The 15,747-nt window shown below is 42.4% G+C and overlaps 1 protein-coding gene across 1 annotated transcript; it reads left to right on the top strand.

Annotated features, from left to right (window-relative positions):
* The first annotated feature begins 225 nt into the window (after positions 1 to 225).
* zmynd19 (zinc finger, MYND-type containing 19) lies at positions 226 to 14,388 on the top strand. The gene is made up of 6 exons (XM_087998538.1): positions 226 to 360; positions 3,349 to 3,408; positions 6,045 to 6,151; positions 7,314 to 7,454; positions 9,725 to 9,905; positions 11,021 to 14,388. The coding sequence occupies exons 1-6, from the start codon at positions 310 to 312 to the stop codon at positions 11,162 to 11,164; spliced, it is 684 nt and encodes a 227-aa protein (XP_087854664.1). The 5' UTR covers positions 226 to 309; the 3' UTR covers positions 11,165 to 14,388.
* The last annotated feature ends 1,359 nt before the right edge of the window (positions 14,389 to 15,747 follow it).

Below are 15,747 nucleotides of genomic sequence, written 5' to 3'. Positions count from 1 at the left end.
CCGTCCCCTGTCACTCCTCCCCCCCCCCCCGTCCCCTGTCACTCCTCCCCCCCCCCGTCCCCTGTCACTCCTCCCCCCCCGTCCTGTGAGGGACAGAGCGTTTACGGTGAGCGCGGGGCCCCGCCCCTTGGGTAGCTTCCCGCGAAACTGACGTCACCTTGGTAACGGTTGCCCCGCGTGACGGCGGGAGGCGGCCTCCTATTGGCCGCGGCGCCGCCGCTGACCCTCTCGCGCCCTCCGGAAGTGTTTGCGCGGGGGCGCGGGGCCGGTGTCCGGACGCGTGTCGGAGCGGAGAGAGCAGCGGGGGCCATGTCCGACTTCAAGCTGGGGATTGTGCGGCTCGGCCGGGCGGCGGGCAAGGTGAGAGCTGTGGGGTGAGCGAGAGGGGAGCTGTCGGCGGTATCCCGCCCCCGAGCCGGCTCGCAGCTGCAGGGGAGGAGGGGCGTGGGGCGGGACGGGACCGAGACCGAACCGAGGCCTGGCCGCTCGCTGGGGCCATGTGGCCAGCGGCAGAGTAAGCAGCCAGGGCTGGGGCCTGTACTGTCTCCCCGAGTGAAAGGTGAGCTCGGGGCCCCGTGCCTCCCGGCATCACGCTCCACGTTGACCTGAAGCGGCTCCAGGGAGCGCGGTGTCTCCCTGCCGTTACCATGTGCTCCCATCTGCTACGGCCCTGCCTCAGCCTGACATCGAAACTTGGCGAGACATCTGTGGCTTGCCCGGTGCCCGCGCTGCTGGGTGGCGGAGAGCCCAACTCCCTGCTTTACACTTGGCTCAGTGGGGAATGGCCTGGCGCAGGCCGTGTGTGTATGCCGCTATCCAAACGCCGAGTAACTTAGCTCTCTTTAAATAAAACAATTTTACTGACCCCACATTGGTAAAGACTTTGCTGTTGCAGCACATCTTATTCAGTGTATGGCATGAGATATTGTCAGCTTTACGTAGCCATCACATTGTCAGAATAACTGGGAACTTAAAGGATGTGCTGTCCAGAAGAGAGTTTAGTTGAGGCTTGAGGGCGAACCAGAGAACTTAAGCGCTTCCAGATCTCATGTATTTCCTTGCGCAGCAAAGTCTCGGTAAATCTCCCAAGAATTTCTCTAAACTCCAGATCAATGGGTTGTAAAGTTTTTCCTTCCTCCAAAACGGCAATCCTTTGTCACCGTTTAGGTGCACCAAACTTCAGTTGCTTGCATGGGGTGAGATTGGATTAATGATTTCTAACACAGCAAGTTGTCGCTTGTTAGACAGTATTTGTATGGTAGATTCAGCATTGTTTTAATTACAGTTATGTTATTGAGGTTAGAGGGAGCAATGCATGGCAACTGACTATCCCACACCTGATGTGCCAATACTTAGGATTTACTACATGAACACCTTAAATGGGGAAATAGTCCCAGTCCTTAATGGAATGAGCATAGCATTGCGAAAAGTGCTTTGGGAGGTATGGTTGCCGATGCTGTCCATAGTTTTTCTCCAGAGTTTTGGGATTCATATACAAAGCAAGTGGCATTGCCATAACTGGTTGGTGCTTAGAATTTAAGCTGGTTGAACTCTAGTCTCTGAGAATGTCTCACCAGGGAGTAGCAAATAACCACTGTCTTTACATTTCTGGCAATATGCTTATGGGTCACAGATGTGCCACTCACGTTTCCTTTCCTCTAGCAAAATAGCCTTCCAAGATCATTGTGTTTCTTCAATAGCTCTTACTTCCAAATACTATAAATCTGTTGGACTATAACCTGGTGTTGTTTTTTTTTAACTTTGCCCACCCCTGTACAACACCAGCACCTCCACATCACGTTCTCCAATTGTGGCCACTTGAAATGTTCCCGAACATAAAGTTTTTGAAATGAGTTGGGACTTAATTGTTTCTCCTTGAGAATTTTGGAGGAGATTGCAGTGACATTTGATTTCATAATTCTTCTGATAGCAATTACTGAGTTACATTGTGGGAATTCTTGGGTAACATCAGTGCAGACACAGTCAATGACAAAGGTCCTGGGGGGAGAGGGGTGGTTGATACTGGGTGACAGTATGAATTGAATTGAACTTATTGTCATGTGTACCGAGGTACAATGAAAAGCTTTGTCTTGCGAGCAATACAGGCAGATCTCATAGCTCAGTAGCATAGATAAGTAAATAATAGGTAAACAGCGGCAAAAACAAAAACACAGGTACAGGCAAATGTTAAGAGTTTGAGAATCCATTCAGTATTCAAACAACAGTAGGGTAAAAACTGTTACGCACCGGCTGGTGCATATGTTCAAGCTTCTGTACCACCTTCCTGAGGTAGAGGTTGTAGAAAATCATTGCCAACGTGCAATGGATCTTTGAGATTACTGGCTGCCTTTCTTTGACATTGGGCCTGGTAGATGGATTCTATAGGTGTGAGGTTGGCCTTTGTGATTGTCCGGGCTAAGTTCCCCACTCTTTGTAACCTTCTCTGATCTTGAATGGTACAGTTGCCATACCAGGTGGTCATACATCCAGACGGAATGCTCTCAATTGCGCACCTATAAAAGTTGGCAAGGGTATTTGCCGTCATGCCAGATTTCCTCAGCTACTTAAGGAAGAAGATACGTCGTTGGGCCTTTGTAACCAGTGCGTCCACATGAAGAGTCCAAGAAAGCTGGTTGTGGATGACCACTCCCAGGAGCTTGACACTCTCCACTTATTCCACCTCTGTGCTGTTAATGTGTAGAGGGGCATGAGTAACATCCTGCTGAAAGTCAATAATGAGTTCGTTGGTTTTGCCAGCATTGAGAGCTAGGTTGTTCTCAGTGCACCATTCTTCCGGGTCTTCCACCTCCTGTCTGTAGTCTGTTTCGTCACCAACTGAGATTCAACTGACTACGATGGTGTCATCAGCGAACTTGCAAATGCCATTAGTCTGGTATTTGGCGATGCAGTCATGGATGGATATACAGTGAGTACAGTAGGGGGCTGAGTATGCACCCCTGGCGGGGCTCCAGTTTTGAGCGAAGATGCTGGGATGCATTTGTCACAGCAACTGTTGCCAAATGCTAGCTGCTTAGTATTACGATTCAGTTCCCATCGTTTTGACCCATTTACACTGGGGGTGGACTGAAGTTCAATGGTATATTTTGAACTAATTCTATCCTTGCAAGTATGTGCTCATTCCCTGGTTACTTTTGTGACTTTGCTATTTCAGCAATTGGGAGTTTAGCCTTGTGCCTACTCATAGCCATTATAGTGCTGACTGATAGCTGCTGCTATCTGTCTCCCCAGTTGTGTTCACAGATTTTATGGTTAGGTTGCTGCTCCTACAAAGGCCAAGATTTGTTTTTGAAAAATAGATTAACAAGAAATCTGTTTCTCTGTTTTCAGACTAAGTACACACTAATAGATGAGCAAGACATCCCACTAGTGGAGAATTATACATTTGAGGTAAGTGGACAGACCCCTGGAATTAATTTAACTCAACTTCTCCCTTCTCAATCACCTTTTACTCCTTCTGGTTGACTTTCTATTCAATTGTCACACCTAATATTAGTTTGTATGACTCAGTATAGACATTTGATGAGGCTCCTGTGAAGTATCTTGAAACCTTTTTTTATTACTTTAAGGTGCTGTGCAAATAACTTGTTGCCATTATGTCTGATGTTGTTATTAGTCATGGTGCTGGCAAATCACCTGTTGATTTTGCAACTGTTGTGACCAGCTTTCACTCAGGACGGTAGACCATACATTTTGGCTACCAGAGTCTACTTGCATGAAACTGGGCTATGGTATGACTTTAGGTGGATTTCTCACATTACAATTCAAATGTAGCTCCGTGTGAAAGTTTGTTTTGGGATACTTTCGAGAAGCACCTTAGAATATTTTATTATATTGGAAGTACTACATAAATTAGATTTTTTAAATAGTATTTCATAGGATATGTGGGTTGCTCGTCCCCAATTGCATTAGAACTGAGGGGCCATTTTCAGAAGCAGTTAAGAGTTGATCGCATTACCTTAGTCACATATGCATCAGATCTGGTATGATTGGTTTTTACAATGATAGATTGTTTTATGGTCACTTACTAAGATGAGTCTTATTCCAGATATTTTTCCAATCAATAGAAGTCAATATGGTGGGATTTGAATCCCCATTCTGCCCACATTAAGCTGGGCATTTGATTTACTAGCTGAACGTTTCTGGGACACATGCATCAAACAACCCCTGTGGCTGACCACTTCAACTCCCACTCCGTCAAGGATATGCAAGTCCTGGGCCTTTCCAAACACATGGCATCAACATCGATTTCGCCAGTTAGCTCATCTCCTCTCCCCCCCACCTCCATCTAACTATCACCTTCCCCTCAGCCCCACCCCCACCCTCCTACTTATTTCTCAGCCCCCTTCTCTTGTCGTCCCCCCCCTCATTGAGGGCTTATACCTGAAACATTGACTCTTCTGTTCCTCGGATTTTCCATGATCTGTCCTTTTCCAGTGCCACACTTTTCGACTATGATCTCCAGCATCTGCAGTCCTCACTTTCTCCTTTGATTACTAGTTCAGTGGCGTTTCCATTACATCACTGTCTTCCATATAATTGTTAAAAGGACTTTGCACAGTATGATAGGTTTTAATGGGCTTCTGTGGCGAGCAACATCAAATTCCTTTAAAGCATTTAAGTGCACAGAAACAAGGATTTCATTCCTTTGACTGCTTCCTTCTGTTTGATAATGTGAGAGAATGAGTTGAAGAACAGTTGACAATAACTTACTATTGGACTTCAGACTGCACCTGCTTGTGGAATGTATGTTGGTCAGATGGAAGGTTCATGAAGCTGATGTGAAGTCCCTTCAGCTGTGTCTGTTTGGCTGGTTTAGTGAGTTACTTACTAAATTCGCAAGGCATGAGTGTGCACCTAGTTTTTGTCTGGCAATGTGTTACTCTTGTCAGCTTGCTCAGTACTCTGGAAATTGCCTAAAGTAGTATAACTGGCAGGTTATACTAAACTTTTCAGTTGGCAATTTATGATGGAATTTCCTAATGACCGTGTGCGAGAACACCTTTGTCCAAACTTTAGTCATCTGCCCAGTTACCACCTCGTGTTGGTTGGTGTCTTATTTTGTTTGCTAACAGTCCTGAGAAGCAGCTTGGGATATTTTACCACTGATCAGCAGTATTCCCACTAATTCTTTTTCTTCAGCACTGACCCAAGTTCCATGCACAACACTGACTTCAAAACCAGAAGTAAATGCTGTGAATGGCTTTGGCATGCTGATTGCTACGTGCAGTCCCTTGGAGCTTAGCTCCGAGGCAATGTTGCTGTATGGGTGCAATGCCAAATGCAAGTTCTTGCTTAGTGGGTATGTGATGGTCAGAATATTCTGAGCATACTCTTATATACGAAGTATACTTTAACAATTTAGTATTGCAAGAAAAGCCATAACCAATCCAGAATGTAGAGTTTGTGTATCAAAGTTCTTGGAGATGTGGTTTGTTGATTAGTTGGCAAAGAAAACAATTGCATTTTGGAGAGAAATTACTTTTAGATCATGACTGGTGCTATTTGTTGTAGCATTCCAGGTTTGTAGAGCTTTTGCTCATCCAAACTTGTTTGGACAGATATTTGATTTACCAAAAGGATTCCAATTTTTTTGTGATAGATCATAAAGATAATCTATGTGCACTTGTACTTGTGCTAACTAATGCAGGATAATTCAAATCCAATCTATTGTACTGAAATAGTTGAAAATCCATGGTGCTGTGAGGATGAGCATTAGAATTCTTTCATCAGTTTTAAGAGTAGGACCATTTAGGAGTGGCATCTGAGGTTCCTTATCCATTTGCAGACCAGTGGAACTCTCTCTCTTTGCTAAAAGTTTGTATGTGTTTGGGTTAATTCAAATGTTCAACAATGAGGTTGATGTATGTTTTGAGGGATATGAAGCAAAGGTGTGTAAATGGAGTTGACTTAGATCTGCTGGGGTCTAAACCGGTAGCAGTAAAGTCTTGAGTGGCTGAATGGCTTATTCCTGTCCCTTTGAATCTGGTTTGCATTCTTTAATGAACTATCTCATTCCCTCACAGGCTCGTATGGAAATAGATGCTGATGGAAACGGTGCAAAAATATTTGCGTATGCATTCGATATCAGCAAGAGGAGGGGTTCTGGTCGTCCTTTGCATGAGCTGCTCTGGTGAGTATCACAGTAGGGCGAGGTGTTGTTCAAAATCTCCCTCCCTTGGAGAGGTTTATAAGGCTGTCTTTATGAAGAGTGCTGCAGTGACATGACTGTTCTCACAAAGGCCTATGTATGAATCCAGCAAGGGTGATTGGTTGTCTTTTGGAATTTAATTTGGGATTCAGAACCCTAGTTTTGTGATTGGCTTCATACCAGCACTGTTTGCAATTTTGCTGTAAAGAAAGCTTCCTTAAGTAATTGAGGTAGGGAGCTGTTCTGGTATCCAAGTCTACAACAGCACAGAATGCAGAGAATTTTATACTCTTCCAACTATGTCAAAGTTATATTGTTTTGATGCCCTTTATATATTGCAAAACCCACCGAATTTCTGATTGAGGAAAATTAGTTGTTGACTAATGTTTGAAAGTATGCTTCCCAATCTGTATATGTAAGAAGGTGTGATTGTCGGATTCAATGAATAAAACCCACGTTATGTTAAGTGATTAAGAGTTGATGCATTCATTGTGTGAAGGTCGACACATGTATGGTACAGGGCCAAGTTATTAGCATTTATTGAAGATTATGCTATGCATGACTTTTACAATTTACAGAAAGATTAGAAATGAGTCAGAAGTAATTAAACATTAGTTTTCATTTTATACAATGTTCCCCGATAGTAAATCTGTGTTCTCAAGCAGGAAAGAGAAACTCAACCCAACAAGTCTGTATCTTTCTCCACGCCAGCCATCTTTCTATTTTGACCCTCCCTATACCCTTTAATAATCTTTTTCCAACATCTATAACTCCTTTATGAAATAAATAATGGACTCTGCTTCAACTGTCGCAATTAATTCCATATTCTTAAATTTTGTATTTGAGTTTTCTTCCCTTCCGCTTCTCCCTCCTCCTCCCCTCGCCCAATCTTCCCTTTAATTCTTTCTAATATCTTCTCAGTCTCTCTTCTTTAATTCTCAACTGGATGGGGAATCCACTGAATTTCAGCACCTTCCTATTGCAACATGTGAAACAAGACCTCCCTCAGCTTACTAAACAACCATTTTGGATACAAAGCCACTAAAATGTATTGTAAACTCTGTAGTTTACTGGTGGATGGCTATGCTTTCTGTCCAAATTCATAAAAGCTTTAATAATCATTGTCTGTTTTCAACTTGCCCAGGGAGCGGCACAGAGGAGGAATTGCTCCAGGTTTCCAGGTGGTGCACATCAATGGCGTGACAGTGGATAACCGACTGGACAACCTCAAGCTTGTCCCCATAGGTTGGAGGCCAAAGGCAGAGGAAATCTCCAGCAAACAGAGGCAAGTCATTGGTTAGGGATGCTGTGGGATGATGAGAGAAGTCCTTATGGAGTAACTAATAATCTTTAGTTTAATGTTACAGCATGTTGCAGTTCACTTAATCAGAAGACACTGCTGTCAGGGGCAAAATGCAGCTGTCCAAACCATTTGCGTAAAAGGAATTGCAGAGCTCCCTGGGTGGTAAAAGAGAAAAATTTGGATAAAGTAGACAAAAGTGCGCTTATAACAGGGGAAAAAAATTGAAAGCAAATTTTGAAAACAAAAAATTCAGTGAAGAGTTGAAGAAGCAAATATGAAGAAAAAACTCAGCTGACATGACAGGGAATCCCAACGTATTTTGTGGGTATAGAGGTGTAAAAGGTGTGGCAGGTCCAAATGGGCAGCATAAAGGAGACTTAACACACAGAAGCAGAGGACACAGCAAAAGTATAAATAAGTACATCTGTCCTTACCACAGATGAAAATGCTGCCGAGGCCATGGTAAAAGAGAAGATAATTCGGATACTGAATATTCAGAATTGAAATGGTGATGGTATTGGACAAGTTTTCTGTACTTGAAGTTGAGAAGGCACTGGGGTAAGCAGTTTCCCTCAGCCTCATTGGGTGCGAGGGTGGAAATTGCAGATATATTGTTTGTAATTTTCGTACTGAGACTAGAGGATGGTGCTGCAGCACTGGAGAATTGTATATGCTATACCGTTGTTCAAAAAAGGTTGAAGCTTTAAGTGCAGCAACTACATACCAGTCAGTTTAACTTTGTAGGAGCAGCTTCCAGAAATGATGATTTGAGGCAAAATGAATGGTTACATAGACAAATGTGGCTTAATGAAGGACAGCTTGTATGGGTTTCTTAAAGGAAAATCATGTTTAATTTGCTGGTAGTTTTTTATTTGAGAGCCGATTTATTGGGGACAATGGTGTCGATGTGCTGCCCTCTAAAAGGTATTTGATAAAGTGCCACAGAACTGACCTATGAGCAAAGCTAAAAATAATGAAGTGAAAGAGATAGTGGCAATGTGGGTGTTTCTCAATTTTGGGGGGCAAGGATTTTAGTTGAATTCCCCAGAGATCAGTGGTGGGATTCTCGCTTTTCTTGAGGTACATTAAAGATCTAGAGGAAGTGAGCACTGCAGATGCTGGAGATCAGAGTCGAAAAGTGTGGCGCTGGAAAAGTGCACAGGTCAGGCAGCATCCAAGGGGCAAGAGATTTCATTCTTTCATTCCTGATGAAGGGCTTATGTCGAAACGTTGACCCTCCTGTTCTTCAATACTGCCTGACCTGCGGTGCTTTTCCAGCGCCACACTTTTCAAAGTTAAAGATCTAGACTTTGATATACAGGGCACAGTTGCATTGTGAACTAAGTGTGATGTATAACTTGAAAAGAACAAGTTAGTGGAATGGTCGATGACCTCCAGTGCAGAGAAATGTGAATTGATTCATTCTGCTAGAAAGAATGTGGAAAAGCAATATAAATTAAAGGGTATCGCATGAGCACAGAAACCTAGATATCTAAGTACATAAGTGATTGAAGCCACAGGACAGGTAGAGCGACAAGTCATTAATGGTTTTTATTAATGGCATAGAGCACAAGAGGAAGAATATTATGTTGAGCTAGTATAAACCATTAGTTTGGACTCAGCTGCAATATTGTATCCAGCTCTGGGTGTGAACATCTGTGAAGATTTTGGAGACTACAGAAAAGATTCAGGAGATTGGTTTCAGGGCTGAGAAAGTTGGGTAGAAAAAGGGAAGGTTATGAGGAGATTTGAAAGATATTCAGAATTATGGTGAGGTCTGTACAGAGTGGATAAGGAACAACTGTTCCCAATTGTAAAATCATCAATTGAGTAATACGAGGAAAAATGTTTTCATGTCATAGTTCATATGTGGAGAGCACTGTTTGAATGTAGGTTTGCCTGCTGAGCTGGAAGGTTCATTTTCAGCTCAACGAGCAGACCTACATCCAAAACCTCAACCTGAGCTACAAATCTTCTCAAAACTCGCTAAGCACTGTTTGAGTTTGTGGTTAAGTATTCAAAATTAGGTATATACAGAGTTACAGGGTGACAGCAGTGGAATGGTACTTGGCGAATTGCACATTCGGAGAAATAATACAAGTAGTTACCCTCCTGTGCAGTACAAAATTCTAATTTGTGAAGTTGCATTTTAATTTGTGGTTTTCCCCTCCAATGCATTGAACTACTATTGCCATGCCTCTCTGCGCAATTTGTGACCAATTGTTGTTACTAATGGCTTCTCTTGCATACAGGGAGCAGAGTCTTTATTGGCTGGCAATCCAGCAGGTGCCTGCAGATCCCATTGAAGAGCAGTTCCCTGAGCTGAATCTCACACGTTACTACAATGCCAATGGTGACATTATGGAGGATGAGGAGGACTCATGCACATATTACGAATGCCACTACCCACCATGCACTATGATGGAAAAGCAGGTGAGTGTGCAAGTTATAACAGAGGTGAGCACTCATTGTTTACAAGAGGATGCTGGGTATGTAGTTTTTATAAAGTCTCTCTAATGTGGCTAAGAATCAGACAAGGAGCTGCTTAGGAATGTAATCAGACAAATTTAATCGTAGGCCTTACGGGACAGGTGAGCAAAAGCTTGGTCTCATAGGTAGATTTAAAGGAGTGACGTACAATTATAGGTTTTGTGTGGGGAATTGTAGATATTAGGGCCTTGGCCAGTTACCATCTCTGAACAGGTTGGTAAGGAAAATATATAGATTGTCAATTTGTCTCAAACTTAAGCTGTATGTATTGCCATCTAGTGATAGGATCATTACATTACATCCCAAGGCATGATGATTGTGGCTTCATTCAATCATCCAATGAATTCATTTTGAACTGGTGATCATGTAAATGAGTACAACAATCATTGCTGTTTGCAGGATCCCATAAAGATGAAATCAAACAGATGCCCAAATAGCGTCCTTCGGGAGGAGTTTTGGCCACACTGTAATGTGACTTGCACTGCTTTTTTTAAACACTCACTGGATGTGGGAATTACTGGTGACGTTAGTAATTGTTGCCCATTTCTAATTGTCCTTGATGATTGTGGTGAGCAGCCTTCTTTAAACTGCTGCTGTATGTATATGGATCGTGTTGATAGGGAGTAAGTTCCAGAATTTGAACCAACAACAGTGAAGGATGGCAGTGCATTTCCAAGTTTGTCACAGCACTGTTAGGTGTCTTTCATCCTGGTTGGAGAAGGGGTGTATGGCGTTGGTAGCAACTGACATAGTTTGTGAACAGTAGCTATGTAAATAGTGACCTTGTCTGTCAGAGGGTCTACTGCAACCTCTGTGTGATGTTGCCCCTGCTTGAGTCACTACCTTTCAGTCCGTAAGGGCGTGGAATGAGGAACTTTCAACTCTGATAGGTTAAATAAGCACTTTGTTCACTGTATGGATTTTTATTTTGGAATTCCAGGCTGATCCCATGGATATAAAATGAAATAATATCAACATTTTTACTATTAAATGATCAGACTGCAGCATTTCTCACCACCTGTTTGTTTGCTGACGCTTATTCTTTGTAAACATTTCAGCTGCGTGAATTCAACATCTGTGGGCGCTGCCAGGTGGCACGATACTGTGGCTCCCAGTGCCAGCAGAAAGACTGGCCTGCCCATAAGAAGCATTGCCATGAGAAGAGGCGCCCACTGCAGCAGGAATTTGAGCCTGAGCGATGACCCCCTCCCTCCCCTGCCCCTCCTCACCCTTGCCCCGCATGCTTTCGCCACAAATCAACGGTGGCGTCAGATTTGTTTTGCACAATTCAGACTGGACATAAAGTTTCCTAAGCACTGAGGAAGTACATAGAACAGAATGAACTTGAGGAGGTCTCTGTGAGAAGAGGGGGCTGGGGCTACCCTTCCTAAGATCGATCGCTACGAAGACTATAGAGGTTCCTAACCAGAAGCTTCTGTGTCTATATTTATATGTTGATATGTATTTGAACAAAATCTTATGTACAGTTTTTTATGTTGTAAAATCTGATTTGTTTGAAGTTCGGTGATAACGTGTAGCTGAACAGAGTTACCTAAAAAAAATTTGCTCCGGTAGCATTGTGTGACTCTGGGACAGCTTGCTGCTAATTTGATTATAGAGAAGAAAAAAAGACCCAGCTAACTGTGTTCCAGAGAATGTACTAACACCAGGTCTCTGGATCTTGTCCACTTGACAAGGAGAGAGAAAAAAAACTTAAATATTTTAACCTTTGTAAAGGGGGAAAAAAATTACTGAGGTTACAGTGATGGCTGCTGGAGTGAGTGGGTTTCACAATAAGCATCTTTGTAGTTTCAATCTTGTAACCCAATTTAAGCACACTACACAGTCTGCCACTACCTGACTGTGTGTTGGAGGTTAAATTCAATGTAGCAAAGGTCGCGGGGGATGGTTTGTGGTGCTTTAAATTGATAACTTCCAGTTATATTGGAACTATCAGGGGAAAACAATTGTTGGCTGTTATTCCCACAATTTTAATTCAGGACCTGCATGGGGTGTTTTATTTAAAAGGACATGGTGTATTGAGTTAATAGTAATGTTCATTCACTTGGTGATGTGAATTCTTTATATATGTGGGCTTATGCTGGAAAGGTATCTGAAAATGGTACAGAATGTTCCATATTTGGGTATTGGTCAGAGGGTGAAATTGATAACTGACATAAGCTCCTTCACCAAGACTGTTTCTGAACGTCAGGAGCTACCTTTTGTTTTCAGTTCAAATCAAGATCTTGGAGATAGGTTTTGGTTCTGTCACTCTATTCTATTTACGATTATTCTTAATTCCCTTTGCTCTCCTGTCCAGCACTGTATCTGCACAATCGCATAACTAAGTTCCTGAAGCTTCTGATTTTTGACCTGGATTCCTTAACATATCCCTCTCAAAAAATGTCATTCCTGGTCTGGGTGCTCTCAGCAGGCAACCACAAGATGCTGCTGCAACCTGGCCCATGAATCTGAGGTAACCAAGAAGGCCAGGTGACTTGTGGGCATACAGAAACATTTTTTGCACACTCCCTGTCCTGCTGCATGTTCACTGCCTGCTCCTTTTTGGACAGCAAGTCGATCTCAAGTGAGCTGGAATTTGAGGGCATCATTTCATTGCAACATGAGAAATTCTAGTTAACGTACAATGTTTTTGCAAGTGCTAAGTCTTTTTTTTAATCTTAAGTTATTTTCATTGGAGTCAGCAGATGGCTGGTATCCAGCTTGAAACCCCTGCTGGGCAAAAATATTCGCCGTGCTTGAGAGCATGAGGGTATTGAGTATGCCTCAGCTTGGGTAGGTTTTGCACAGTAAGTGTTGGAAGGGTACACCTTGGAGAACTTACTCCCTTGTAGCCATAATTGTACACCTTGTGAGCAGTTTTAAACGAACATTGGTGCAGATGGTCCTAAGATGTTTTTTTCTTGCAATCGATGAGGCAAAACTCCAATTGTGACCTGGAACTTAATAAATACTTGCACATGTTAACAGTCTCCTTGCCTTTCCGCTGCAGCATTTTGAGTGGTGAGGGTGGGCTATTGAAATATGTTGGACAAGCAGAGACCTGTGAAAGCTGCTGTACCTGTGTGCATGTTTTAAATGGGTTGCTGTTACTGTGTTGTGCTGTTGCTGTGCCAAGCTTTGCTTTTCCTGACAGAAACCCAGGCTCGCTCTCTGATTGGGATACCTGTTCTATGTGTAATGGAATTCCGTGGATCTTGAGTTGCTGCATTCTCTTTCTTTTCCTTCCACTCGAACTACCAACTGAGATATTACAATGGAGTTTACAGTAGTTTAGAAAGCTTTGGATGTTTTGTGCGGGCAGTCTCAGGTTAACCAGTATAGTATTTTCATCTTGATTTTCCATCAGGCAGCTTCCTCCTGGTTATAAGATGGGTTTAGCATGGTGCTGTCTCTTCTAAACATGAATTTGCCATATTTTGTAGTTAAGTGCCCTGGAGGATGTGCTACTTCAACTTTGTTGAGTTTAGGTTTGTGATGTCTTTTAGAATTTGTATTTTAACCAAAGCAGCCGACCATAAGGTTTAGGATGTAGTTGCCCCTGTCCTCTTCAAAGTTTATGTTCTGAATCTCTTAACTATTACTTTTTCCTGTCAAAAGCAAACTGCATTATTAATGTGCAACAATCCAAATCAGTTTGTATTCGGATTCTATGGATAATATCAACTATACAACGGTGAATGGACACATGATTCAACTGTGTTGGCCATTGAACAGAAATCACCACGAGTTTCAAATGTGACATCTATTTCATAGCAGCTGTCTGTAATAGTAGTACAAAATCGTTTTCTGCAATTCCTACTGGTCTGTAACTAAACATTTGTGCTCTTGCTGGTTTGGAGTATTTCACACCATGTGTAAGCGCTGTGGAGCAACATTGATTCAATAGTTTAGTCAACACTGAGGGCTTCCAAATTCTCACATGTAACAATTTTAGTTTTAAATTTGAGAATAATATGGCCCATTCAGATATAACCCCTGCATAGAAACATTTGAAACATATTGGACTGTGTCACAGTCTTGTGTGTAATTTTAAGCCAAATTTAGACTAAATTGGATCTGGTCTGCTTCCAATTTTGTCCCTCCAGTAGTTTTAAATATGCTCATTTGCCTCGTGGCGCCATTATCGATTATAATGATTGTTTTGGTTACAAGACTTGCTCCGCAGTATTGAGCTGTCCCAGCACAGTCAGACATAATGGTGTTCAAAACCACGTCCAGACTTGCATTTTCAGAGCTCTTTGCATCAAAGCTGTTACAATCCCAATTACTAACTATATTGTGTGGTCAGTTGCAAAAATGCAGAACACTAGCGACTGCAGTGTTGCTGTGCTCCCAGATTGTTTCATGCACTGAATACAGTATCTTGCCTGTATTTAAAATTGTTAAATAAAGCTGAAGCAGGTTTGTGTGTAAACTAGTTGCTGTATGATGAGTGAATGTGGCTTTTCACTACTGGGTCCTATGTTTAAGTGACTGGAAACTTATTGTTCCAAACTTGTTAAGGATCTAACGTTAAATTTTGATTGTAGCTATTAACAGGAACTTAAAAAAGCATATCAGCAAATCACTTGAGTTCAAAATATGGTGTATGAAATTCACTGAGAGGTTATTTACTTTGGATCCAAGCAAAATAACAAAACTTAATGGAGAAAATCTAGGGGCCATGGAAGAGGAAATATGATGGAATGTTGATCCTCTCAAAATTCAGGTAGATAGCCATAGTTCAGAAAGAACCCATTGGCACCTCTTCATTAAAAACAATGTGGTTATATCTAGCTTGAGTGGCACCACTTAATGGGGTAAGACGAGGAGGGAGGCTCTAACATACTACCACTGTGGTGGGGATTAAGCCAGATTGAATAATTTTGCATCACACTCGTGCTATTTGACCTGCTACTTTAGCAGAAGAATGTTCTTTGAGTCTGCTCTGTCTGTCAAAATGAATATGGCTGATGCACTTCAATTTTATCTTCCCATAGTATCTGAAAATTTCTTAGCACCAAATAATCCATTTTATTCTAGTTTTGAATTCACTCATTTGCAGATCTGTTGTAACAATTCCAAGGATCTATAACTGAGTGGAAAATTCTTAATTTAAGAAACAAATGGAAATTGCTGGAAAAACTCAGTAGATCTGGCAGCATGTGAACAGAAGGAGTCGATGCTTTGAGTCCAGTGACCCTTCAAAATGTTCATTTCAAACCCTCTTTCTAATTGCACAGACTGAGTATCTAAGATGTGTCTCTTTGTGTTCAGGTGTGGAATATGACAACTTGCACTTCCCTAATTGCCCTTGAGGTAAAGGTAAGTTGCTTTCTTGAGCTTTTGTAGCCTGTGTTGTAAGTATACTCAGTCAAGAAAGGAGCTGTAGGATTTTGAACCAGTGACAGTGAAGAAACAGTGGTGTATGTCAGGTTGGTGTATGCCCTGCACTGGAACAAGTCAGCTACTTCCTGTGCATGACCTGAACGGTAAAGGTCATGTGTTTGGAAGTTGCTGTCAAAGGATTCTTAGTGAGATACTGCAGCACATCTTATATGTAGTGCACACGGACTACTGTATTGATAGTAGCCAGTGCATGTTTAAGATGTTAGATGGGGTGCTTTTTCCTCGATAGTAAGCTTTTGAGTGTTATTGGGGTGGCATGATGGCTCAGTGGTTAGCACTGCTGCCTCACAGCACCAGGGTCCCAGGTTTGATTCCAGCCTTGGGCGACTGTGTGGAGTTTGCACCTTCTCCCTGTGTCTGCGTGGGTTTTCTC

This window comes from Chiloscyllium plagiosum, unplaced genomic scaffold (genome assembly GCF_037043375.1).
Source record: "Chiloscyllium plagiosum isolate Xiang-an unplaced genomic scaffold, Cpla_swu_hap1 HiC_scaffold_21, whole genome shotgun sequence".
NCBI lineage: Eukaryota > Metazoa > Chordata > Chondrichthyes > Orectolobiformes > Hemiscylliidae > Chiloscyllium > Chiloscyllium plagiosum.
Note: the sequence above shows the minus strand (reverse complement) of the source record. Positions and strands in the feature narration are given on the sequence as shown.

Excerpts from the sequence above, each read along its gene's own strand:
- zmynd19 (XM_087998538.1), top strand. The coding sequence starts at position 310 with ATGTCCGACTTCAAGCTGGGGATTGTGCGGCTCGGCCGGGCGGCGGGC. Across the intron at positions 361-3,348 it reads TCGGCCGGGCGGCGGGCAAG|ACTAAGTACACACTAATAGA; the intron begins GTGAGAGCTGTG and ends CTCTGTTTTCAG. Across the intron at positions 9,906-11,020 it reads GCACTATGATGGAAAAGCAG|CTGCGTGAATTCAACATCTG; the intron begins GTGAGTGTGCAA and ends TAAACATTTCAG.